The 26,704-nt window shown below is 46.2% G+C and overlaps 1 protein-coding gene across 1 annotated transcript in view; it reads right to left on the reverse strand.

The window, feature by feature from the left end:
* Positions 1 to 26,704, reverse strand: part of LOC147701999 (F-box and WD repeat domain containing protein 10B-like) — a 290,223-nt gene that overhangs the window by 100,775 nt on the left and 162,744 nt on the right. The window contains exon 9 of the mRNA XM_086930615.1: positions 16,213 to 16,361. Coding sequence (XP_086786741.1) covers positions 16,213 to 16,361 — 149 coding nt within the window. The remainder of the gene's footprint in view (positions 1 to 16,212; positions 16,362 to 26,704) is intronic.

A 26,704-nucleotide genomic window follows, 5' to 3' on the forward strand; every position in this document is an offset into this window, starting at 1 on the left:
ATGAGTGCATTTTGATCGCTGGGAGTGCAGGGTGAACGTGAAAGTGAAGGCAAGAATGGGAAGTGAGTTGCTGGAAAGCAGGGTGCATTCCCAGAAACTTGAAGCGTAGGGTTTCAGATATAAGTTAAACTATTGCTATAATGGCATTAATCAGGGTTCGAGGGTGGAGGAAATAAATAATGTGCTGATCCTGCAACAAACTTCCAGTCTAATGATTAGGGTTACCAGCTCCTTATTTTGATGGCCCAGAAATAAGCAGTCACCTACAGCTGTATTTTTTGCACTTATCTGTAAATACTTAGAACAGCAAATATAAATAGAAAGCACTTTTAATTGTGTTCTAGGTATGCCTCAATGATCCATGACTAATAATTAAAGAGAATAAAGACAGAAAAGTCACATCACTAATTAATACATCGTTTTTTACTTATAACTCAATTTAGTGTCAAGAGCAGGTCTCTGCAGGATCTTTAAACACATAGCAGGCATGTTTCTTTTGGCAACCCAACTTTATATTTCTTTTCATTAAATGCATTCTCACACTACAGCAGTAAGTGTAAAAATACAAATGTAAGGAATAGGCAGAGTGGGGGCCCAGGGGGTACTCGAACCATTGAAAAACTAAGCTTTGGTAATCAGTTAACAAAGGCATGTAAATATGTTAATGGTCTTTAAAGACCTGTGAAAAACTCGGGCCGGAGATAAGACTCCAGACACTGCCCAGAGGCCCCAGGAGCACGAGCTGCACTGCAGCAGCCCGGGCTGAGAAACAGGATGGGGGAGGAGGAGGGGGGGGGCTGAAGCCCTGGAGGCCAGGGCAGAAGTGACACTGTGAAGGCGCGACCCCCTTTGCACCGCTCCACGGCCCCCCTGGGGGTCGCGCCCCACAGTTTGAAGACCCCTGCTGTATCGGAACACACAGAAAATGTAATAAGATAAAAACAAACATAAAGGCATTTTTATTGCCCAGTTACCATCTGAACTCCTGCAGCTCTATACTCTAAACTCTATACTGTGCTAGCTGCCTCTGTCATTTGGGGGTACCAAAGATTAATTTGGGTTGGCTCGGTCCTCAAATGCCCCCCGTGGCTTCGGCCCTGGGTGTGGCAGAGAATGCCCTGAACCATGGGCAAGTATTGGGAGATGTGATGTGTCCTGCGAGAGTGTTTCAAATTTCGAAAAATAAATCATCCTTTAAGGGCTCTGTATGGTAGTGCACCTCATGGAAGGCAGTAGCTCTACCTAACAAGCATTTACAATGCAATGGTCTCTGCATTATTAAAGGTAGCGCTATTGGCATTGCTCATGACATTCTTTTTTCATTTTCTTTTTTTTAAAACATAAATAAATGGTATTGTCATTTACAATGGCAATAGGTGAGCATTAGAGAGTAGTAGAAGTATTCGCGGACACAAAGCCCCACACACACAGAAAGCCCCCCACACACACACAGCCCCACACACACAGAGCCCCCCCCCACCCACACACAGAGAGCCCCATACACACACACAGAGCCCCCCCACCCACACACAGAGAGCCTCACACACACACTCACACAGAGAGAGCCAGACACACAGAGAGAGCCCCCCCCACACACACACAGAGCCCCGACACACACACACACAGAGCCCCCCACACACACAGAGAGCCCAACACACAGAGAGCCCCCCACACAGCCCCACACACACAGCGCCCCACACACACACACAAATGAAGGATTAGAAGTAAAAAAATACAAGCATTTGCAATGCAATAGGTCTCGCATTAGGAAAGTTTGAGCTATTGGTATTGTAAATGACACATTTTTTATTTATGTGTTGGGTTTGAAAATAGCGAAATTAATAGCTTTGTCATTTACAATGCCAATAGTTTTAACTTTTGCAAATGTGACACCTATAGCATTTGTAATGCAATATGTGTTGTATTTACGTGACTTAGAAGTATTGATATTACAAATAACAATGGCTTTTAATTTTTTAAATAATTAATACTCAAATAAAAGTTATTATAATTTATAATGGCAATAGCTTAAACCTTTGTAAATAACTTTTGTGAAGATTATGTTCAGTGTATTTTATTGTGGCGAAAATCCAAGAACAGAAGTGAAATATTAACATCTTTTTGTGACATTTGTAATAAAGTTTGAAACATTGAGAGAACATATTTGAAGTGAACCAGTTGTTGAATGGTTGCACAGATTGATGCTGTGTTGGCGCTGAGTGATGTTGTGGTGAGGACGAGTGATGCTGAGTGATAGAGTGAGGGCGATAGACAGATAGAGTGAGGGCGATAGACAGATCGAGGGTGAGTGAGGGTGAGTGAGGGTGAGAGGGTGAGAGGGTGAGTGAGGGTAAGAGGGTGAGTGAGGATAAGAGGGTGAGTGAGGGTGAGAGGGTGAGTGAGGGTGAGTGAGGGTGAGAGGGTGGGTGAGAGGGTAAGTGACGGTGAGAGGGTAAGTGAGGGTGAGAGGGTGAGTGAGGGTGAGAGGGTGAGTGAGGGTGGGTGGGGGTGTGAGGGTGAGGGGGTGTGAGGGTGATGGGGTGTGAGGGTGATGGGGTGTGAGGGTGATGGGGTGTGAGGGGGAGAGGGTGTGTGAGGGTGAGAGGGTATGTGAGGGTGTGACGGTGAGGGTGTGTGTGTGAGGGGGTGTTAGGGTGAGTGAGGGTGAGTGGGGGTGACGGTATGTGAGGGTGTGTGAAGGTGAGGGGGTGTGAGGGTGTGTGAGAGTGAGGGGGTGTGAGAGTGAGGGGGTGTGAGAGTGAAGGGGTGTGAGAGGGAGGGGGTGTGAGAGAGGGTGGGTGAGGGTGTGTGAGGTTGAGGGTGTGTGGGTGTGTGAGACTTAGAGGGTGTATGAGACTGAGCGTGTGAGAAGGTGTGTGAGGGTGAGAGGGTGAGTGAGGGGAGGGTGAGTGAGGGGAGGGTGTGTGAGGGTGAGTGAGGGTGTGAGGGGGTGAGTGAGGGTGGGTGAGGGTGTGAGGGTGAGGGAGTGTGAGGGTGAGGGGGGTGAGAGGGTGTGTTAGGGTGAGAGGGTGTATGAGGATGAATGGGGGTGTGAGGGTGAATGGGTGTGTGAGGGTGAATGGGTGTGTGAGGGTGAATGGGTGTGTGAGGGTGAATGGGTGAGTGAGGGTGAATGGGCGAGTGAGGGTGAGAGGCTCGGGGGTGAGAGGGTGAGGGGGTGAGAGGGTGAGAGGGTGTGTGAAGGTGAGAGGTTGTGTGAGGGTGAGAGGGTGTGTGAGGGTGAGAGGGTGTGTGAGGGTGAGAGGGTGTGTGAGGGTGAATGGGTGTGTGAGGGTGAATGGGTGTGTGAGGGTGTGTGAGAGGGTGAGAGGGTGTGAGAGGGTGTGACGGTGTGACGGTGTGTCACGGTGAAGGTGAGGGTGTGTGAGGGGTGTGAGGGTGTATGATGGGTGTGAGGGGTGTGAGGGGGTGTGACGTGTGTGAGGGTGTGTGAAGGTGTGTGTGAAGGTGAGGGTGTGTGAGGGGTGTGAGGGTGATGCAGTGTGAGGGTGTGTGAGCGGGTGTGAGGGTGAGGGGGTGTGAGGGTGAGGGTGTGTGTGAGGGTGAGGGTGTGTGAGGGTGAGGGGGTGTGAGGGTGAGGGGGTGTGTGAGGGTGAGGGTGTGTGAGGGTGAGGGGGTGTGATGGTGTGTGATGGGGAAAGGGTGTGTGAGGGTGAGAGGGTGGGTGAGAGGGTGGGTGAGAGTGTGAGCGAGGGCGAGAACAGCCGGTTTAATGACGCCTGCATCTGTGGTTAGGTTTTATGATCAGAATCTCACATGGAAAATCTTTACACACTACAAGAACCATTACTAAATACTGTGATCAATGTGCAATACCGGAAAGGATCTGATTTCTTCCAGAGAAACCCTATGTTGAAAATATCCTGGCCTACAAGATGATCACTATTTTTGAAGATCCGGATTAATAGGAGACTGCACAATTGCTCTCCCCAGCCTGTGAGATCTTAGATCTCACATACTCCAAGGATCTAGCAAAAAACTTGCAAAATGCGTGCGTTAGTGAAGCGCTTCTTATCCAAAAATACAACAGTCCTAATTTTCAGTCTTTGCTGTAGAACTCATTGAATTGACTTTGTGCACACAGAAAGAATGCTATAGGGGTTAACAGTGGTTAATGCGATCCCTTCATTGTATTTGTTGCCTGATCTTCTCAGCCAAGCAAAAACACAACCAGACAGAGATTCAACAGCCCACGTTGCAACCTTGCCCCTTAGAAAAGCCATTGAGAGACTCCCTCCGTCCCCTCCATTTTGATAGTCCCCTGGGTGCTTCATTTGTTTGTGGCAGTAAAGCTACCTGCCACGCCCGTCTCTACCTCCAGCCCCCGCCAGGGTCCCCCAGACTCTCACCTTTAATCCTCCGGCTGTAAAGACCGAGACAATGCCTGAGACCCCTCATCAGCGGCGTCCATCAGAGGCCTCACCCTGACGGCATGCTTACCTGCATCAGGTTACCCCCTCCCGCCGCCCCTATACATTCTAGCTCGGTGAGGTCAGGCAAGCAAATACCCTGGCTAAAAACAACAAGCTCTTGCTGCAATACTACACGCACGTTGTGTTTTGTAATCTTTGCTGGTGTGTGTGCGCTGTGTTACTCATGCAGCCCCGCTTTTGTCTGCTCAGCCTGTAAATGCTTTGCCACTTTGGTCAATACAAGTCCGACACTACTCCTCGAACTATCCCCCTCCCACCTCCAGTGTATTCCAACAGCCCTTGCAATCTACAGGTTTTTCACTTCCTGTCCGCGCCTGTTGACGACACAAGGACAAATTCCCAAGGACATGACTGGCAGGGCTATGGCAATGAGTCTTTGTAGGGTGCACAAGGCAGCAGAATTGCTTCATGCACACGTACAACACAGTACAGAGAGGCGCTCTTGATACCAGAAATATTCAGTTCTAACTGCAGAAAGACTCTTGTCGCAGCAGAAATATCTACGATTTTCATTAGAAAAATGTTTAATTCTGATAACACAAACGGCTCCTAACAGCGGAACAATTACATTTTATCAGCAAAAAAGTAATTTGGTTATAGTATAAGTAATGAATTCTAACATCAGACAAAGGGCACTAAAAGGATCTATTACGAATAGTGATTTATAGGCAATCACATTTCAGTAGCAGGGGGCACAACCAGGAACATTTCGACGTTCCTTATTTTGGTGCTAGTTCGAAAGAGAACAGCAAATAAACATCTTCATCGCCCCTCTAGGCGCCCAGGAACCTTTTCCTTAATTTTCCACAGTTTTCTGCCCCTTCCACGGCCATGTTTTACCTTTTGGCCACAGCGCAGCTGATTTTGGGATGTGCAGCCGGAAGTTCGGGTGCGTTAAGACTGTCTTGGGGTGGGACTTCCGTTTTCTATGGGAAGCCCGCGCCCCGGAGTGACTGGACCAGGGAAGCAAAACTGACGCCGGGCTCCCATGCCCGAGGGAGAGCCCCGCGATGGCAAACGTCAGAAGAGGCGGCGGCCGCAGATGCGGTGAGTGGGGCGGGGGGGGAGAGGAGGGGCGGGGGCAATGTGCGTGTGTGTATGTGTGTGTATGTGTGCGTGCGTGTCAGTGTGTGTGTGTTCAAGGCTGTGTGTGTGCGTTCAAGGCTGTGTATGTGCGCGCGCCGTTAGTGCATGCTAGCTATGTGAAAGCGGGCTGTGTGTGTATTTGGAAGCACGTCTGCGCAAGCGTGACTCTTTAGAAGCGCGTCCACAGACCACAATCTGCGCGTGCCCCAACCTATCTCCCTTGGCAGGCATTTCAACAGCAATAGGTCTCGGCCGAGACCTAATAAATAGTCATGATAGATAGTAATATCATCAGGGGGATATGGTTTAGCAGGATACAGATTGGGGTCTGTATTATCAGGTGGATTGGTGTCATATGTATCCCATGGGTCATCCTGTGGTGGAGTATCGAAAGTGTCCCATCATCTCCACACCCCTAAGTATGAATGTAATGACCATTGTAGGGAATATGTTGCAGGAGCTGCTGGTGAAGCTGGTGGTGAGGGTGTATGATGTGGAGCAGCTGATATGTACAGGACTTGGGGCCTTGTCCATTTTTGCCCTGTGCTTTATTTGAATTGGAACATTCAAAGCTTCCTCAAATGAAAATTGTCTCTTGGAGGGTTGGGCACCAGTATTAGGGGTCTTGTAACATAGATTGAACCAGAGTGCAAAAGGTGCGCTTTACTCAGTAAAACACCTCAAGAAAATAAACCTTTCATTCCCCAGGATGATTTCAAGACAACGGTACAATCCCTAGCCCTCTCTAAACATGACTATGGGAACGCATCCTAGCAGGGACGCCAAAAGCTCACTTAGCCCCACTAAGGTCAGTCCTTAACATGGCAGCTCGATTCATAAGTGGTATGAAACGGTTTGAACACATAACACCAACCCTCAAATCCATGAATTGGCTAACCGTTAAAGGTAGATGTATTTAAAAATTGGCCTGCATCACACACAAAACGCTTCACACACATTCCCCCAACTACCTAAACAGCAAACTGGTAAAAGCAGGAAGATCCAGAACTGAGAAGCTACAACTTACTTCATAGCCCTCCGAAATTGAAAAGGAAAACCACTCAGTCCCGAACTTTTTCTGGTAATGTACCTAGGATGTGGTATGCACTCCCTTCATACCTCATATGTAACCCCTCTTCTCCTGCTTCAAAAGGGACCTGCAAAAATCACACAAGATGATGGACGGAATGTTGCATTATGGCAAAACATTCACCCCCAGTCACAGATCTGGGTTTAATCCATTGTTATTTTGCTCACCAAGCCACCCCAGTTCAGACAGGGCCATATGCAAATCAGTCTTAACCCTGTGCCTCATGGGAACAGTCCAGCCCGAACTGCCAAGCTATGTCTTTCCTGGACCGGAATCAAGCATCCTAGGACCGGTTTCTGGCTATCAGCCGTCTTCAGCCAAGATAGCTTGACTCCAGTGGCTTAGTGAGCAAGGGACCCACGTCTGGGCATACCCTTCCCACATAGGGTGAACAGCAAAACACACAAGATGATGGACGGAATGTTGCACAATGGCAGAACATTCACCCCCAGTCACAGATCTGGGTTTAATCCATCGTTCTTTTGTTCACCAAGCCACCCCAGTTCAGACATGGCCATATGCAAATCAGTCTTGTCCCTGTGCCTCATGGGAACAGTCCAGCCCGAACTGCCAAGCCATGTCTTTCCTGGACCAGAAGCAAGCATCCTAGGACCGGTTTCTGGCTATCAGCCGTCTTCAGCCAGGATAGCTTGATTCTAATGGCTTAGTGAGCAAGGGACCCACGTCTGGGCATACCCTTCCCACATAGGGTGAACAGCAAAACACACAAGATGATGGACGGAATGTTGCACAATGGCAAAAACATTTACCCCCAGTCACAGATCTGGGTTTAATCCATCGTTATTTTGCTCACCAAGCCAACCCAGTTCAGACATGGCCATATGCAAATCAGTCTTGACCCTGTGCCTCATGGGAACTGTCCAGCCCGAACTTGAAAAGGAAAACCACTCAGTCCCGATCTTTTTCTGGTAATGTACCTAGGATGTGGAATGCACTCCCTTCAGACCTCATATGTAACCCCTCCTTCTCCTGCTTCAAAAGGGACCTGAAACTCCTTCTCCTCAACAAATACTTTACCAAACAAGTCAACTGATCTAGACTTCAATAGACTAGCTGGCTCTCCTCTTAACGAGACCATCAAGGATAGGTGGTTATTTGACTGTTTCAACTACCTAAGCTTTCACCCTCCTCATTACTGTATGCCTTCTTATAATGTTATGCTCATCTCTTTATGCATCCTTATGTACTGCTATGTCATGCTATTTTTCCTATGTGTATGTAAAGCGCTCTGAAACCCATGGACCTAGCTAGCGCTATATAAAACGTATGGATAAATTATATGTTCAGTGTCAGGCTAGAGCTTGATGTGCTTCTGTCTAGAGTCAAGTCCCTCTTGCAGTTTTTAAAGCACAAGTTCAGCAGTGTCCACCTCAAGTGCTGGTTTGAGAGGTTGACATTTTTTCGGCTCTGATGCCGGAGTTTTCAGTGCCAAAGGTTTAGGCTACCAGGAATCTGGTTTCAGTGCTGACAGGGGCATAGGTTTAGACTCCAAAGGTCTACTTCGGTCTGAAGCAGGAGAGAGCAGCTTCAAGGATTTTCTCGGCACTGAGCTGGGACTGGGCATATCTGAAATAGTTGTCCGGTGCCAACCGTGGCCTGCAGGCAGTGGTGGCCCAACAATATTTCTAAGTGTCTCTTCGACAGTCTGTCAACGATTTGTGGTGAACCTCTGGGGTGATGTCTAGGTGATGGGAACACATTACTCATGTCTAGTTGAGCTGGAGGCAGCTCTTGCCGCTCAACGTAGAGCCACAACTATTGTTGTGAGAGAAAGTCTACTCATTTGCAGTGAACGATGTGCCTGAACATCTTCTTGTTTGTCCTTAGGTCCAAAGAAGTCTTATGTGCCATACACCTTCCTTTGATACATCTTGAGACGTTGAGCCCGATGATCATGAAGAGTTTTCTTGGACCTGAAGGAGTGGCAGGCTTCACAGGTGGCCTTGTTGTACTCGGGGAGAGGCACATATTACACTCCTGCTGAAGATTGGTGTGAGGACATTTTGCATGACACCGAGGACAACATTTAAATTACGTCCATTCCATCACTGAAAGCTCATTATGCAGGAAGAATACTTAAGGCTGAAAATGAGTGCCCCGTTAGTGGCCATAGCCAATGCGAGCCGCCTCGACGAAATGAAACCCGTCGTATCGAACCAGACAGAGTGAAAGAGGACCATGATAAACAAGCACTGGCGTTGCCAATAGGTTTCGCATTTTCGAAAGTTGGAGCTATTGGTTTTGTAAATGACATTTTATATTTATATATTGTTATTGACAATGCCAATAACGATATATAAATATAAAATGTCATTTACAAAACCAATAGCTCAAACTTTCCAAATGCGAAACCTATTGGCAACGCCATTGCTTGTTTATAGTTACATCACAATGTAACCAACAGGGGCACAGAATGGACTGTGTGCATGCTGTATGTCTAATGCAGTGTTTGCGGGTTGCGACGTGTGATCCTTACATTGTTGGGAATACCGGCAGTGCAATGTAACCAACATAGGCACAGAATGGAGCGAGGAAGGTGTGGGTGGGAAGGAAAGTGTTTTGCGGGTTGCAACTTGATATGTTATCACTGTTGGTAATAGACACATTACAATGTAACCAACACGGTAGAAGAATAAAGGGAGGAACGAGTGGCTTTGAGGGTAAAAGTGAGCTCAGGTGGTTTTAAAGTCAGGGGCATAACACAGGCCCCCGCAGTGCTCCAAGGGGCCGCCTCTGCACTGAACTCTGGCCGGAAGAGCTCCTGATTGAGCCCGGAGGGGGGCACCCTAAGTACTGTGCAGGGAGGCCCCCTCACTTTTCGTTACGCCAGTGTTTAAAGTATGTGTGGGGAAGCTGGTGTAAGTCACCGCAAGAGACACATAAGAATAGGTAGTAAGGGCAAATACCCGGGGCAAGAGCGCATTAGTAGATGGGCAGCGTGACGCTGCGGGCTAATGCTGTGCGCAAGATTATTGCGGTGCCAGAGTGCGAAGATAAATAAATGTGCGCATCAGCAGCAACTTGGAATTGTGGGTGGGAGGGGTCTGATAGGGGAAGGGAAAAAAAGCAAGGGGTAAAAGGTTGTGTGGTTATAAGCCCTGCACATTGTCGTGGGAGGTAGTGGAAAGTTGTTCAGTGCATATGTGTGGGCTATGAAAAGCAAAATTAATTCCTGGTTGTTGAAGTAAATGTGGCGCAACCGATTAGCATGTGGGTAGGAGTACTCTGCGGAATAATGCTAGTGTTGTATTAGCAACCTAAATAAACAGCACAACGTCTGTGTTTACGTATACCACTCTTAACTAGCACTAACATAGACCTGAACGCGCCCTTATACGGGTTTTCTACCATAACAGTGCGATTAATATTTTGGTGGAGCAGCGATTTGGAGCAGGCAGTGGTTTGTCTTTGGTGGGAGGGTGACTTGTTTGTAGTGTAAATTAAATCTGTAGGTAAAGTAAGTTGCACTACTGGGAGAAATTAGGTTAAGGTGCAACAGGCCTTAATTTTAGCAGGTAGGGGAGAAGCTGGGATAGACTTAGATACAGGAGAAATGGGAAGTAAGGGCAGGGAAGAGGGGTTTTCTCAGAGTAGTATTAATATAGGGCAGAGGTAAGGGGCATGATGTAGAATAAAGAGGTAAGAGTCAGAAATGGGCTCTTGGTAGGATCCCTGTTTGAAGGAAGTTTTGATAATAAAAAAGCATGGGTGTGGATTTTTTTGGGGAAAGATGGGGAGGTGCGTGCTAAATATGAGGCTCCGAGTTTACCTTGTGCACAGTTTATAAAGCTGTACTAGAGTACAATTGCCTGTAAGTATGCAAATTACTAAAGGGCAAAATGAAACGTGCAGAAGGCGAATAAATGCGGGTAGTGATACTGTGTGGAGGTATGTTTATCCCGTGATAGCGGCTTAAAACTGCTCCAGCGTTTGTTTATTCCTATATGACCCTTTGATCAGCAGTAGATAATGTCAAAGAAGGGCCAAGAAGAGGGGGGGTGGGGGGAGGTAAAAAGAAGCGACGGACGAACTGATTCATGCGGCAAGGCGCTGGCAGATGGTGTGAAAGATAAACTTGTGTGAAGCAGCCGAACAGGCCTGTCAAGCATGTGTTTAAAGCGACTGTTTATACTCGCGTTGGCGTGTGACTAGCAGCAATTGAGTGGAGGGAGGAGGGGCTGGGCGCTTTTTTTATGAAGTTGTGCCCAAATGAGAATATTGAAAAAATATGCTTTGTATTAATTCAAATTAGTGATTGTTTTTTGTTAAATTCTCAGTAACAGCTGCCTAAAATCATGTCAGAAACTGGTAAACTCGACTGTCTGTTCTATGGTCTAACTGCCTTTTGTCAATGTGCGCGGCACGCAGGTACCCGGTGAAGTCCTGCTCGGCTTCACCCATCGCAGGCCGCTGAGGCCAGTAAAGTGCAGTGCCCAAATGAATCCCATTGGTATAGATTTTCTGCCACCTCCAAGTACATAAACTGAGAATGGATGCCATTAATGTTATGTTAATGATGAGTGGATCATTAATGCCTGAGAAAAAAAATGCCATTTGTAATGCTAATACTGTATTACGCTCTGTGAATGAGCTGTAGCTCCCATGCACGGCCATCCCTTCTGTGGCTGTCCCACCAAAGCTCCTTGAGTGTGATGACGACACAGGATGATGTTCCTGGAACTGTAAGATGCATACAGAGAGCATCTGTGACAACGCATAGGATGACACGCCGAGGCCACGCTCTTTGCACCAGTTAGGGGCAGGGGTGCAGTCACAACAACCCCCCCCCCCCACCCCCACACACACACGGGGGCAGGATCGAAAGGTGTGATCCTCCCCCCTGCGTTTAAAATGATTGCGGAAATGCTTGTCTGAGAAGCTAAATTTCTAGTGGGTGGTAGGTAAGAATTGCTAATCTGATCTGCTTGAGTAAATTTAAAACAAGGATTAGGGTAAGATTCCCGAATATGTTAATCTTCCTTTACAGAAGTAAACTCCAGTCCTGCCATCAACCCCATGGTTTAAAGTTTGAGCGAACAATGAACCAATTAAACTTCAGAAAGGAAAAAAATCTCCCGCACAAGTTCAGAGATTGTTGTCCAAAATACTGAATCGTTTTCATTCTTAGGTTTTTGGCTCGGTTGCAGAGGACCAGGAAACAGGGCAGCATTATGTTAGCGTGCACCCGTAATGCATTTCCAATGAAAAGCACTTTCAACAAACTTGGTTTTACATCTTTCATGTTACCGCGGCAATTATTGAATAACCACAGATCCAAGACAAACGAGTTACACACTAGGGCTACAGAATAAAAAAAAACCTGAGACACGAAATTGTTCGTCCAGGGTTTGTTTACTCGTGAGAGATTTGGAATCGTCGTTTGCAAAATGGAGGTCTTACTTCTTGGGGCAGCGGCCACACACGCACTAAAAAAAGACACTAGTGAGTTACAAATTATCCATATGTTTAAGAATGTGCGGTCGCTGATCGTGATTCATACGCCAGGAGTAACACTGCGGTAAAGGCAAGTTTTCACGATGCAGTGATTTGTTACCACATAAAAATGTCATCTCATTAGCACAAGTATAGGCGCCCAGGATTAGCACTTGCCTTTAAAGGATTAAAACCAGCCAAGAAGTTCGGCAATCCTCCGAAACGCGCAGGTTTTCGGCCTTCAAAAGACACCATCAAATAGCTGAAATTGATAGCTTTAAATGAAAATCCAACCTAACAGTATTGACAAACATGCTGGTCTCCGTTGCCATTGCACCGTCACCGTGTGTGTCGAGGGCGCAGTACTAGTAAGGTGGTTTCTTTGTGCTAAAGCTTCGTCTTTGTTTTGAGTGGTGTTGTTCTGTCCGCCACCATTGCATGAAGTGTTGCGAGTTGTCTGGTTAAAACAGTCGAGTCATACTGCGAGATAGTTTGGGGGTAGAGGAGGGAGTCTGTTGTATGTAAACCCAGAACAAGTAACAAACGGGCCAGTGAGGGGATGCGAGAGAGAAGGCAGGCGCTGGAGAGGGAGGGGGTGGGCTGCCCATATGGAGAGGGAGGGGGGTGGGCTGCCTGCTGGGCTGGGCTGCCTCTGATCATCTAATGCGAGTCACGGAAGGCAGGCGCTGGAGAGGGAGGGGGTGGGCAACTCGAACGACCATATGGCTGGGAGAAGCTGTGTGAGGGAGGCTGGGCTGGCTGGGCTCGTTCACGAGAGGCTTGTGGTCACGTGATTCTCGTGGTGACTCACATGCACTGTGAAGAAACTGCAGTGGTTTGACTAGTCGATCAAGCACTTGAATTTTCGCCTATTACATTCGCAAGCGAATGTAATAGGCGAAACCTAAAAACAATACCAACAAGAAGTAGGTATAGGCTGACAAATCTATGCACAATGGTGTCGAACTGGAGGAAAGGAGCACACGTGCAAACCCGATGGCGGAAGAAAACAATCTAACAGTCTAACAATGGCCGATGACCATGCGCATTACTAGCAAGAGGAGTCACATTATCTTGTGACTTGAAAGGCTTCTTTGATGAAAAACGTGACCACTTCCAAGCTCAACTCAAGATGGCAGACTTATGCTAAGCATGTGTATCTACAGCCACACATGCCTTGAATAAATATATATGTAGAAAGAGTCTTTATTGCATAAATAAAACTCTGCGTTCACAAACTATCTACCATGAAATCTAAAGACAGATGTAAACATCACTCCTCCTTCACTACTGTGTGAAAAAAAAACATAAAATAGAGGCAAAACATGATATAAGCCAATCCATTTTGAAATAAGAACCATTGCTGTATATAGTCTAATACATTCCATTCTAAAACAAATATCATTAGTTTGCTCTTTATGTAATGAATTGTGTATTTGGAATTTCATCAACTTTTGTCATGTACATTGAGAGTGGACTAAGGTGAACCTTAGTTCTACCTATGGTGGTCACAATACCAACATTTCATGGGCATGAAGAGGGGACTATGTTAAACCATATCTGACACTGTCCTGTTTATCCACATTGAAGTAACTGTATTACAAAGTTACATTGCAGGATTGTGATATCATTAATAAAATAGATATCACTTAGTAAATCAATAATGCGAGTCAAACTAATACGCCCAATTAGGAACTTGTGTTTGCACTTTGTATATTTATTACACATGGAACCATGTAGAGAAAAGAATGTTTAATCTTCAAACCAACTGTACCACTGGAATCAAGCTATACCTGGGCGATGAGCCCTTAATAAAGGCAAAACTGGTCCTGGGTTGCCTGTGTTACGGTTCAGGTTCAGGGAGGACCTAATTTGGCAGTTTAGGCTTGATTGTTCCCAATGGAGCAGGGTCACGGCTCATTTGCATATGGCTCAGTGCAAACTCATGTGGCATGGTGGGTGAAAAACGATGGATTCGGATACGGCCCAAGCGATCGCCAGTGGCTAAGATTTATTCAAGCATTCCATTCAACACTTTGATGTCCTAAGTGTGATGGATATGCCCAGACATGGGTGTCGTGCTCACTCTGCCACTGGAACCGAGCTATAACAGTTGAGCCCATAATAAGGGAAAAAACGGCGCTGGGCTGCTTGTGTTATGATTCAGGGATGACTGGGCTTGTCAATTTGGGCTAGACTGTTCCCATTTGAGCAAAGTCAAGACTTATTTGCATATGGCGGGGTCCAAACTGAGATGGCATGGTGGGTGAAAAAAAGATGGCCTGGAATGCAGCCCTGAGCGATTGTCAGTGGCTTTTATAACTTCAAGCATTCCACACAACTTTTTTTTTATGCCCTACGTGTGACAGGGATGCTCAGAAGTGGTTCCCATGATCACTGTGCTACTGGAATCAAGCTGATAAGTCCATAATAAGGGTGAAAGCAGTCTTGGTTTGCTTGAGATCTAGTTTAGGGAGGACACGATGGATTGAGATGCTGCCCAAGCAATTTCCAGTGGCTGATATTAATTCAAGCATTCAATCTATCACTTTGTTTTTTGATGCCATTAGCATAGAGTACAGAGAATCAATATTTATATAGTGTGATAGTGCACAGGTGCTAAGGCAATATGGTGATTTGATGATTAGGTGATAGTTTTGCTCGCACCATAATGAGTCTGCAGAAATTGATGATTTTCTAAGCGGAATTGGATATATAAACCCCTGATTCTGGGGGATGAGTCAGAACGTATTTCAATGCGACTAGAAATGTTGCCTAATTCCTCTTTAATTATGCTCCTCGTCTGGGATTTTGAATTACTTTGGTTTTGCACTTACTCTGTATGTCCTGCTTACTGCGAGCCTTCATGGCATTTACTTTATGCTTTTGCATTTATGAATTCTATAGCAAACATTTTGAATGTTTATAATAACTCTTTAAAATTCTACTTTTGATCTGTAACTCAAATAATGAGTGGGCCACTACCTACCTGACTGAATTTTGGGTCACATTGCCTCATGAAATTGAGGGTTAACTCTAGCTTCATTTCATCAATCACTTCACTATTAAGGTAATATTTTGGGGCGTTCAATTTTAAGGGTTCCCCACAGTAATTTAAGAACTCAGGGAAAATATGTACAAGAAAACAAGCTTCTGCATTATATAGAAACCAAGCGGGTGTGACAAAAAATCTGTTCCACCTGTGAGTCCTTCAAGGAGGGAACCTCAAGATCAGCAGAGCTATGAGTGATACAAAAGCTTTTTTAGACCATCTATAATATCCAGGTATAATAGTGCCTTTCCATTCCAGCATGAATGCTCCTCTTTTTCATACCTGTTAATTCATACAGAATAGCTTTAGACTTTAGCAATTTTAATGTTCATACACATGCCATACAGAATGCTCACAAAACCAGATTAATGACTAATCTGGTAAAAAAAAGATATAAAATTACATTAGCCAAAACCAACAAATTTTTCAACCAGAATATAGCGTGTGAATACTAGTATGTAAGTGTATTTTTCATTCAGTGGATTTGAGTAAATTTATACAAGATTGCCCCAGGGGTATGAGAATAGATTACATCTATCTAACAGATGATGACTTGACTGAACACCCGGCTAGGGTGGACATGTTAGTGCTGCTTTTAGTTCAATATGGGCTTGAAATTAATTGTACTTATTTTTTAAATTGTGTATCTTATTGTAAGTTTTTCATGGACACCCATTAGTGAGGGATGGGGAGGGGGTCCTGTGCTCACTGTGCCACAGGAATCAAGTTAAACCTTACTGATGAGACCAAGGTAGATCAAAACGAGTATGTGGTTGCTTCTAGTCCCTTCTGGAGGGGGTTTGCCTAGTAGTTCTGGACAGACTTCATGAGGAGCAGGATTGGTACGGATTTGCATAAATAGGCCTTTGTTTAGGGTGGCACGGTGGGCCAATGTGGCCTAAGCGACTGCCAGTGGCTGAGATTAACTCAATCATTCCATCTATTACCTTGTTCTTGCTGCTTTTGACCTAGGCTACAGTTAAGTTACACTCATGCAACTTTTTGTTCACAGTAATCTGTTTTCTTCCCTTTCTACACAGGTTATTGCTACTTAAGCCTGATATTTCTTTTCTTACCTTGATCAGCAGAGTACTTGGTATGTGCCATACTTTCACAAGTCCTCTCTCACAGCCGCTTACAATGAACTCGCTGTGCATTTTCACTGAGGAAATTGCATCTTTATGTTTAAAAGTCATAAGGCATTTTCCAGTCTCTACATTCCACACTGCAAGAAACAGAGCAAATACTGACTGAATTTTGCTAAAGAAAATATCAGTAACAGTAACAGTGACCAGGTGTCATTTGGAACATATTTTTTGTTTTAGTCCAGCTTTAAATAATAATGCTTGGCAAATATTGACAAATTTAGCTTACATATGTCAAGGCAGTAGAATCCTCCAAGTCTGTTTCATATGGATAATTTATTAAAGCTTTCATTTACTAAAAAATACTGCCCTTTTACTTCATTGTGCTTCTTTCAGGATAATAAACGAATAACTCCATTGTTAACAGTTTATTGGAAAATTGCAAGAAATATCACACATCAGTACTTGTGTTGATGTTGTCAATATTCACAAGTGTTAGCTTTTACCAATACACATACAGAAAAGGTGCAAGTTTGTTCACATGTACAGGTGCCAAGTTAGCAGGGTTTTGCTGAAGCTACCAGATATGGCTTTTCATTGCTATAATGAAGCATTAGTGAATTACAAATGTGGTATTGCATACATTTTAATACAGTGATACTGCATCACTGTAAATCGCAAAACAGTGCTAAATGTGAGCTAATAATCTTAACAATCATTTAATCCTGATTTTGCGGGGGCGTGGCTTCGGAGCTGATCGCAATGGCCGCACTCCAATAAGGCTCCGTGACTCTCTGAGCTTCTGCCCATAATTAATCCACCACAGATCCGAAACTCATGTCGGAATAAGATCTAAATACATATTAGATACCCCGAAGAAGGCGATCCCGAAAAAGTGGCGAACAGTGGGGGTGATATCTGCAAGTGCCGGGAGGTGCGGTCTAGGTAGGAGGAAAAGCCCCGGCCTAAATTTGTTCAAGAGCCCAGCCAGCAACACCGAAGATACCAGTGAGGGTCGTAGAGACCCAGAATGTGAGAGCCCGGCGATCACTGATCGAGGGACCAGCAGCACAGTGGGTAACTCAGCAAAGGACGCCATAATCTGTCCGGAAAGGTGAGATCGTGAGAGTGACGCAGGAGGGCCAAATCGGAATCCCGGTCAGGCAGACGCCCAGCAATACCAGCTGCCACTGAAGTCAGAGATGCGTGAGAGGTGCAACTCAACCTGTAACTCCCGATGAGTGTGCTCAGTGGAGTAAGAACCACCTGATAAAGCATCGGCCAAGGCGCAATCGTCGCTCAACTAAGCAGAGAATTTTGTGAGGCTGTGGGAGCTACCAGACCTAGCACCTGCCAGCACGGGGCCTGAAAGTACAGCAGGTAGGAGGAGATCAGTGAAGGAGAGTCAGCCTGCACCCCAAAGCCACATAAGAGAGGCAGCGAAGCCATTGCTTGCCTGAGTGCTGGAACAGGCCAGATGAGCCATTACTTGGGTCCTGACGGGGCCCAAACAATAGAGGAGTAAGTCCCTCCCATGGAGCCGGGTGGCCCATACCCGAATATCATGCGAAAGGGATCAAGAAATCGCAGTGAGATGTTCAATCGCACTCGTCAAAGCCAAGGGCTCCGTCAGGAAACATAAGGCCATGGTCAAAGTGCAAGCCATCGAAGATAATAGAGGCTCCTGGGGACAGAAACTAAGCCGCAAGCCAGAGTCCACAGAAGGGCCACGGCCTGGCAGTATATATTAACTGATTGGGCCCCACGAGAACGTAAGTCAACTGGTCATAATGTCTGGGAATAAGGGAGTAAAAGGGACCCTCCAAACCAAACAGGATAAGTTTGCAATGCAGAAGCGGTCTGAACCTGATGCCCTCAGTAAGAGGGGAGAAGAAATGGGGCAGGGGCTGGAAAGTGGCGATCCTTCACTGAATGATATTATGGAGGTCATAGTGAGAATACGGACATCCCTAGAAACAAGGATAGACTCCATTACAACTGAGGTGACACTGATGAGGGCAGACATGCACAATATAAGCAAAAAAGTTAAAAGCATGGAGGTGGTCATTATTGAGTTAAGTGGAGAGACAAATTAGATACATTGAGAAATCAAAGAACTTCAAATGGCCAGCAAGAAAATGGAGAGATTACTGGACGATTAAGAATGCTGCTCAAGTAGAAATAATATCAGGATACTTGGGGTCCCCTAGAAGTCGGAGGGGCCAGCGACTGACCTCCTTCTCAGAAAACGTATCTGTGACTATCTGAAACCAAAGACCCATTGCAATTTTTTTACAGTAGAACAAGTGCACCAGATTTCCAGAGGTAGGCCGAAACCGGGTGCCCCCCAGGCCCCTGTTGGCGAGACTCTACATTTTAGGGATTGAGATATCATATTACAAACTGCCTGCACGGCTCTGCCCAATAAGTTTGAAAACAATAAGGTCACCTTCAACCCTGTCTTCACAATCACAGTTCCAAAAAAAGGAGGACCTTTTTGGAGGTTAAGAGGCAGCTGCGTGATAAGGGTATCCAATACTCAATGTTATTCCCAGAGAAGCTTAGAGTTGAGGCGAAGGGAAGGTCCGTTTTTTTTTAAATGCCAGAATCAGCGGTAGATTGGCTGGAGGGATAGAGACCCGCAAGGGATCACAATCCAAGAAAAGGAAAAGATCACTTCTCGAACACTATACCTCTACAAGAAGGCAGGCGGAACGATCCCTCATCAAAGGAGACCAAGGGGACTGGCGCACATGGCTGAGGGACAGGCAGACTCAATGCCACAGATAGACTGAATTGCACCATAACGATAAAACTAAAACTGATGAGTGATTGAGACATGAAGATACATTGATGGGTGGGGTGGGAACCGGGGGGTCTGCCTGGGGCCTCCGCCTAACATTACCCTTAGTTAGTTACACATAGGGTTGACAGGCACTCTGCATAGTTGGGGAAATGGGCAGTTTCAATCCCAGTGTGCAGGGGAGCAGGGCTTTTGTAATTGTTATAGTGTTTGTTTGCTACAGATTCAAATACAGTGGACAGGGACACAAGCGGGACAATGGGCGAGGAGCAGGTTCAGTGGAACTAATTGACTATGGTCTGCACCCTTGGTTAAATAAATTCAGCTTGGGGACAGGGTTGGAAGCCACACTCGATGGTGAGTAAGGAACAGTGCCATGGACACCATAGGTGACAAAAGATTCAGGTTCCTGTCCTGGAATGTTAATGGGTTGTGAGATAAACTCAAGAAAGGGATCATATTGTAGTTCATTAAACAACACGCCTGAGGTTGTGCTACTCCAGGAAACACATCTAATAGGAAATATGTGCAAGGCCGTGGCTAGATGAGGCTATCAATTGGTAGCACATTCTGGGTTCACCACGGGTTCGTGAGGAGTGGGTATAGTGAAGAAACATTTTTTCCCCATGACAATAGACCATGTCTGCACCGATAACTTGGGGTGATACGTGGCAGTACCTGGAAAGTGGGAGGGTGAAGTACTTACTATAATATCCATGTACTCACCGCCAAGATTGCAAGAGGCTGCATTTAGATACCTGGGGAAAGTAATGCTAACGTTCCCCAGTGGGAAATTGGTAATAGGGGGAGACCTTAACTCTGTGATGTCGGAGAGATTAGATTGTTATCCACCAAGGTATATAGCTCCATCACGGTGGCAGGTCCCACATTTCCTAGATGCCATGAGAGTGGTAGATGCATGGAGAGTACACAATCCCACAGAGACACATTATACATTTAAATCTGGAACCCACAACAGTCTCTCTCGAATCGACTATATCCTTACCCCGGTTGTGAGAATGAAGGAGCTGTCCATTCAGCCCAGATCCTCTGGGAAGCCTTCAAAACAGTGAAACGGGGTTCTGCAGTGTCCCTGATAGCGGGAGAAAAATGGGAACAAAATGCTGGACTACTCCGGCTAGTATGAGATATACTGAAATTCGAGAGTGAACTCATTACATCAGATGAATGGGATAAGACACATATTCTCAATCTAAAGAAAGAAGAGTACAGGAGTGTGGTGAGAGACATGGCTAGAAACAATGAGTAGGCACAAGCTGGGACGAATATATGAGCTAGGGGACAAAGCAGGGAAATGTTTGGCCAGGAGAGAACTGGTGAGCGGGCTTGTCAGAGAGCTACTAGCGGATTCTGGGGGATGTCTACCGATACACAAGATAGTGTGCAAAAATTTGCAAAGTATTACAAACCACTGTATTCATACAGGATCACTATGCAAGAAAATGAAGTGAGGCAGTTGTTGTCTGAAATGCGTCTACCAGCGCTAAAGAAAGAGGATGGAACTCCTCTTGAGAGTGACCTTGCTCAGGAAAAAAGAGCTCAGGCCATACGTTCTCTTCAGACTGGGAAGGCATTGGGCCCAAATGACCTCCCAATCGAGCTCTACAAGCTGCGGCCAAATAGAATAGCCCTTCACCTTAAGACAATGTATGAGGAGAGTCTTTAGGTTCCTCCCACAAGACCAAAGAATAGCCACTTTGGTAGTGATACTTAAGGATGGAAAACCCAGAAATATCATACTGACCTATATCACTGCTGAATGCAGAGGCCAAAATCCTGGCCAAATTACTGGCCACCAGAATGGTCAGGTTATTTCCAGATTGGTCCACCCTGACCAGTCAACATTTATGCCATCAAGAAATACATCTTTAAACTTGCGCAGATTGCATGGAGTAATGGGAAGGGTGGATACCATACTAGAAGAGGCAATGGTGATATCCCTGGATGCTACATGGCGTTTGACACCATAGAATGGACATATCTCTTTGCCGTCCTGGAGAAGCTCGGGTTCGGTCCTAAATTTATTAGCTGGGTACGACTCCTATATGCTGACCCCCTCATGCAAGTTGTAGTTAACAATAAAAAAATCTGCTGGTTTCCATCCCCATGGGGACGTGACAGGGTTGTCCCATGTCCTCGCTTTTATTTGTGCCACCTTAGAGCCCCAAGCTTATTGGATCCGGAAAGACCCCATAATCCAGGGATTACTCTGGACAGAGGAGTGGGAGGATGGCATCTCACTCTATGCAGATGACATCTTGTTGTATCTGGCCTCATACGTTCTTAACATCTTTACTAATTTCTGTACCTACTCCGGATACACTATTAATTGGTCAGAATCGCTCATATTTTTGTTAAAGGGAAGCCCGTCTGCCCTGCCTAAAGACTGCAAGGTCGCGAGAGCTACAGAAGGATTTAAATATTTAGGATTGTTTATTACCAAAGATCCCAAATTGTATTCCATGTCTAACTTGTTGCCGCCGCTACAGCGGCTGAGACGCAACGTGGAGCACTGGAAGTCTCTACCCTTGTCGCTGCTAGGCAGAGCAGCACTCTTTAAAATTATGTTGTTGCCTTGCTTCTTGTATGTCCTTCAGAATTCACCTGACCCTGCCCCCGCATCATACTTCAGAATGGTATAAAGTGCACAGAGAACGTTGCTTTGGGGAAATAGTCCACCACACATTTAATTCCCAAAGTGAGTAAAAGGCTGGTACGATGTGGGAATCGGGTTGCCAAATATTAAAAAATATTACTGGGCGGCATTATCCATTGTATATGTCGATCTCAGAATGACCCGGGATATGCTATGGATAGATGGCTCTTGCCCTGTAGCAATCACACACAGGCATTGTATTCCAGGCCCATGAAATTCCATCTAACAGGCCCCACAAAGCATTCTGTTCAGGTGTGGCATTCGGTTCACAAGAGTATGGGATGGGCAAAGACAATAATGTAAATAGCAAGGACCCCCTGATTAGAATTAATAATTCATACGACAGGGAAATAAACATTGTGTACATGAAAAAATATATCTAACAATATAAGGGTAGTTGCAAAAAAGAACCTAACAAATTTCTTTCTGTATAAAATTATATCATTTTTAATGGCTTCTCATGGTAAAAAACAGATATTACTATACATCCACATTACATAAAGGAAATATTATACAAAACATAAATCGTTAAAATATCATCACACAATCATTAAAAAAGGAAAAAGTGGCAATTAATACTCTCGACGCGCGTTTCGGCGTTCTGATAAAACGCCTTCCTCAGGAGCCACAAATGATATCTGAAAAACATAATAAGCAAACTTAAGAATACAATGATTGACATCTATTTAAACAAAGAAAATACATACATTTCATTCAATATAAAAACAACATATAAGTCATCATTATACTAATAAGTCTAAAATGATTCTCTAGTCAACAATGATTGTGTGATGATATTTTAACGATTTATGTTTTGTATAATATTTCCTTTATGTAATGTGGATGTATAGTAATATCTGTTTTTTAACATGAGAAGCCATTAAAAATGATATAATTTTATACAGAAAGAAATTTGTTAGGTTCTTTTTTACAACTACCCTTATATTTGTTAGATATATTTTTTCACGTACACGATGGGCAAAGACCATAACACTAACCACCCCGCTGTGGGATATGGAACAATTGGGTCCCTCTGGAGAACAAAGGGTTTTGATGAATGCGATACCATTGGGATCTCTCGGGTGGGAGATCTTTGGGAAAAAGGGAGGGTAGTACCATTTGCGACTCTCCTGTGGAATCAGTAACTGGCTGAAACTGAGAGATTCCGGAATCTGCCGGTATGAGATGCTTTGCAGACAACGATCACTAGGGGAGAGACCCCTCCTTAGGCCTCCCCTCTCGAGGACAGACTTCTGGACAGATTTATGCCAAGAAAAGCAATATTCTAGACTTACTCAAAACTGATCAATTATTTACCTGACCCTCTTCCGCAGCTTCGAGAAAAATGGGAGAGAGACTTCGCGGGGCTGGAAGAGGAGGACTGTCAGGAAGCACTGGCATCCCCAAAAGAGGTGGCAATATTCTCTAAACTAAAATTGGTGCAGTTGAAAATATTGCATAGAATATACGTCACAGGGCCAGCCCTGGTCAAGATGGGATATAGAGACGACCCTAGCTGTAGAAAACTATGTGACCGAGAGGCCACGTACTTCCATGTAATATGGGAATGCCCATACATTGGTAGGTACTGGAGTGAGGTTGTCTTGTGCACAGGCGAGGTAATGGGAGAGAGAATAACATCTGAGGCCAAACGATGTCTGTTAAACATATGGGAACCAACAGATTTGAGTAGTAAAGAAAGAACATGGGTGACGTTGGGTCTGATGGTCGCTAAGTGAAACATAGCAAGAAAATGGGGGACACAAGCAGTCCTGACATTGGTAGAATGGAAGAGCGATATGGACTGGTGTATGTTCAGGGAGAAAACGGTATATGTATCAATAGGGTGCCTGAGAATTTTTTTACATGGAACCAACTGTTACTACCAGAACTACATGTCCAAGGGGCTTACAGGGAACATACCTCTGCTGAAAGTCACTATTACCCTCCTGTCACTCTCCTTACTTGGTGTGCCACTTCTAGGACCAGTATGAATGGGCTACTCACCCTTTTTACGTTTCGCCTATGCAGCGCGCAAGAGCCGCTTAGGAGGGGACCTTTAGTAATCGACCACCACTTTTGCCTGAATGCGTCCACGTTTTGCATTGCTTTGGATTGCAACGCGTGTACGTTTGGCGATACCCTTGCGGTTGCTAGCAGCGCTGCCATCTGTTAGTAATTATCTTTAAAAAAAGATGGTGCCGCTGCTCGCTCCCTCAAGGGAAACGCTGTGTGTGTCTGGTCCCCATGAATGTCCCCTCCACCCCACCTCCACAAGAGTGTGCGTCGCTTTAACTTTCACGGTCGCGCTAGTTTTTCACTGTGACGGGCGAGACCGAGATGGCAGAACTACAGTATTAAATAAAATACGCGGTCATTAGAAGACCTTCATAGATAAGCTTTTTTGTGTTTTCTGTGATTTACAGAATGAAAATACTGTATCATTTTAGGAGTATTCCATTTCTAGAGGTCTCCTTCAGGGCATCCACCTGTGGCATCTGTCTGAGAGAGTCTAGAATTTCAATCTTTGCAGGCCATGCTTTCCCTTCTCCTCCCTCGCCCTGCACCCCTTCCCTTTGTAGTAAACAGAGCTTTGTGCAGCTTCCTTCTGAATTTTGGAGTTCCTCTCTTGGGGTGGGGTGTTTTGAACTGGTTTCATGTGGCCTGTCATCAGCCGGTTTTGCCACACAGCGCCATTCAGTGTGTGGTGAGAGAGCTCGACCAGGGTTCGCATGCCATTCCGGCTTCTTAATGGAGGTTTACAGGAGATCAAGCAAAGAGTAACATCCTTGAGGTCAATGACGTCATACACTGCAGTGAGTAACGCTGGGACTCTTAATTGCATACCTTCTTGTGGGTGGAGTTGAGGGGCTTGAGACAGCAGCTGCGCATTATTAGAGCACGTTATATTAACTTGCATGTTGCCTTTCATTTTTAACGTGTTCGGGTGTCAGCTGTGTAATGAGCCACCTGGCATCTCCCAAACTTTGTTGCAATCAACCTCCTGGGCCAGACACGGACCAGGAGGGATGAATAAAGGGTGACGTCAGGGCACGATACTGATGGCACAAACAGAGCTACTGTGTGGATGCCCCCCTTCATTATTTGTTACCAGAGTACTAGACCTTCCCCAGGTGCTGGTCCCAACTTTCACCCCCCAAGCCCCTTCAGTCACTGCCATCACCCTGGACGATTGTGCCCCATTACACTGGCGAAGAGGGTCGCGTTCGTTCCGCCGCGCTCTCCATCGCAATGCAGATCGATAGTGCGTGCTGGGGCAGGCTGCGAGTGGGCTATAGAGCAGAGGCGGGCACGTGGCCTGCTACAGCCTGGGGAGGTGGCGCACGAAGATGCCGGCGGAAAGGTGACCACAGGGGGAGGAATGGAGCCTGCGTGTGGGTGTGCTGCGGGCGGCAGAGAGTGTCCCGTGAGTGGAATCGGTCCTAGAGAGAGCGCTGCCTATATTTGGAGGTGCGCATGCACGGCAGCGCCGGCACTGGCCCAGTTACTCCCGCGTGCGCAGGGAGGAAACACTTGGTAGCAGAAGGCCGGTGGGACACCAATTAGGAGCCGGTTGGCCGGTGCAGGGCGTGGAGGTGTGCTGACCGCCCAGGGAGGGCCAAGGGAATCATACAGCAGCGAAGTGCTAGGAGACCTGTGGCAGCGCAGTGTGACGTGGCCAGAGCGCAATTGTGCGCAGGAAGGTGCCTGCTCTAGCCGTGTCTTAGCGAAGGTGCGTAGGAAGGCCTGCATGCTACTACAATGAGAACCCCTCAAGCGCAGGCGACCGCAAGGGATGATGGAGCAGCGGGGCGCAACGAGCTCCCGGATGGCAGTGAAGCCGCTTCCCCCCCTTCAACCAGCTGGCAGACCCAGCCACAGTGGCACCCAGGTGGCGAAAATGAATTGGCCAGTTAGAAAATAATTTTGTAGCGACCAGGGAAAAGGACAATGCGGTGAAGCGTTCCACGATGCTACTCATGTGGGGAGACGAACTGTACGACTTGTTCCAAGACTTCCCAGATACAGGAGATGGCAACGACTACGACAAGGCCGTGAGGGCCATTGATTGGCATTTTGACCCGAAAGTCAATCCAGACTTCGAGTACTTCAAACTGCGCCAAGCGAAACAGTAGGTGGAAGAATCCATTGACATGTTCTTTGTGCGTTTATGGAAACTGGCTAGCTCCTGTGTGGGGATTTATCGGATGTTTGAGATGAGAGCACAACTGATAGTAGGGTGCAAGTCATTCGAACTGCGCAAGATGATCCTGCAACAACCTGGAATTTCACTGGATGACATTCTAATCTTAAGGAGATCACATGAGCTTGTTGATGTGAGGGCGGGGGAGATTGAGTCAGCGATGTCCCATCGCCCCGCCAGTTCACAACCACTGTACCTGAGCCCCATTGAGGCGGAGCGTGTAGAGCCCGTAGTCGTACAGTAGAGGAGGTGGCAGTCCTGGGGCACCAGTGATCGCCAAGGCAAGCAGGGCTGCCGGAACTGTAGACTTGTGAACAACTCTCAGAGAGGGTGCCCCGCCCAAGGAAAACATTGTCTGTGTTGCAACAAATATGGACACTTTGCAAAATGTGCATGAGTGCTGCATGCACTGGGGCTAGTCGCAACCGAGAACCGAGACCACCACAGAACTTAAAGGCCGTCCAGGAGGCTGAGGATATGGACAGTTGATGTCAGAAGTTGCACATCACAGAAGACAAGGAAGATAATGAAGTGTTTGTAGTGTTGAACATTAGAGGCGCCAACACAAGCAGACGTCCTCCGCCTGTGTGTCAGATACGGATCAGGGATAACAGCGTAAAGGCGCTCGTTGACACCAGCGCGTCTGTAAATATTCTGGATGCGGATCAGTATGAAGCGCTCAGACCCAAGCCGGTACTGTTCCCTACAAAAGCAAAAATCTTCACCTCCGGTGGAGACACACCAATACCTCTCCAGGGGGTCATCGGGGAAGAGATCAAACACGGGAACCATTCCACAT

This window comes from Lissotriton vulgaris, chromosome 7 (assembly GCF_964263255.1).
Source record: "Lissotriton vulgaris chromosome 7, aLisVul1.2, whole genome shotgun sequence".
NCBI classification, from domain to species: Eukaryota; Metazoa; Chordata; class Amphibia; order Caudata; family Salamandridae; genus Lissotriton; species Lissotriton vulgaris.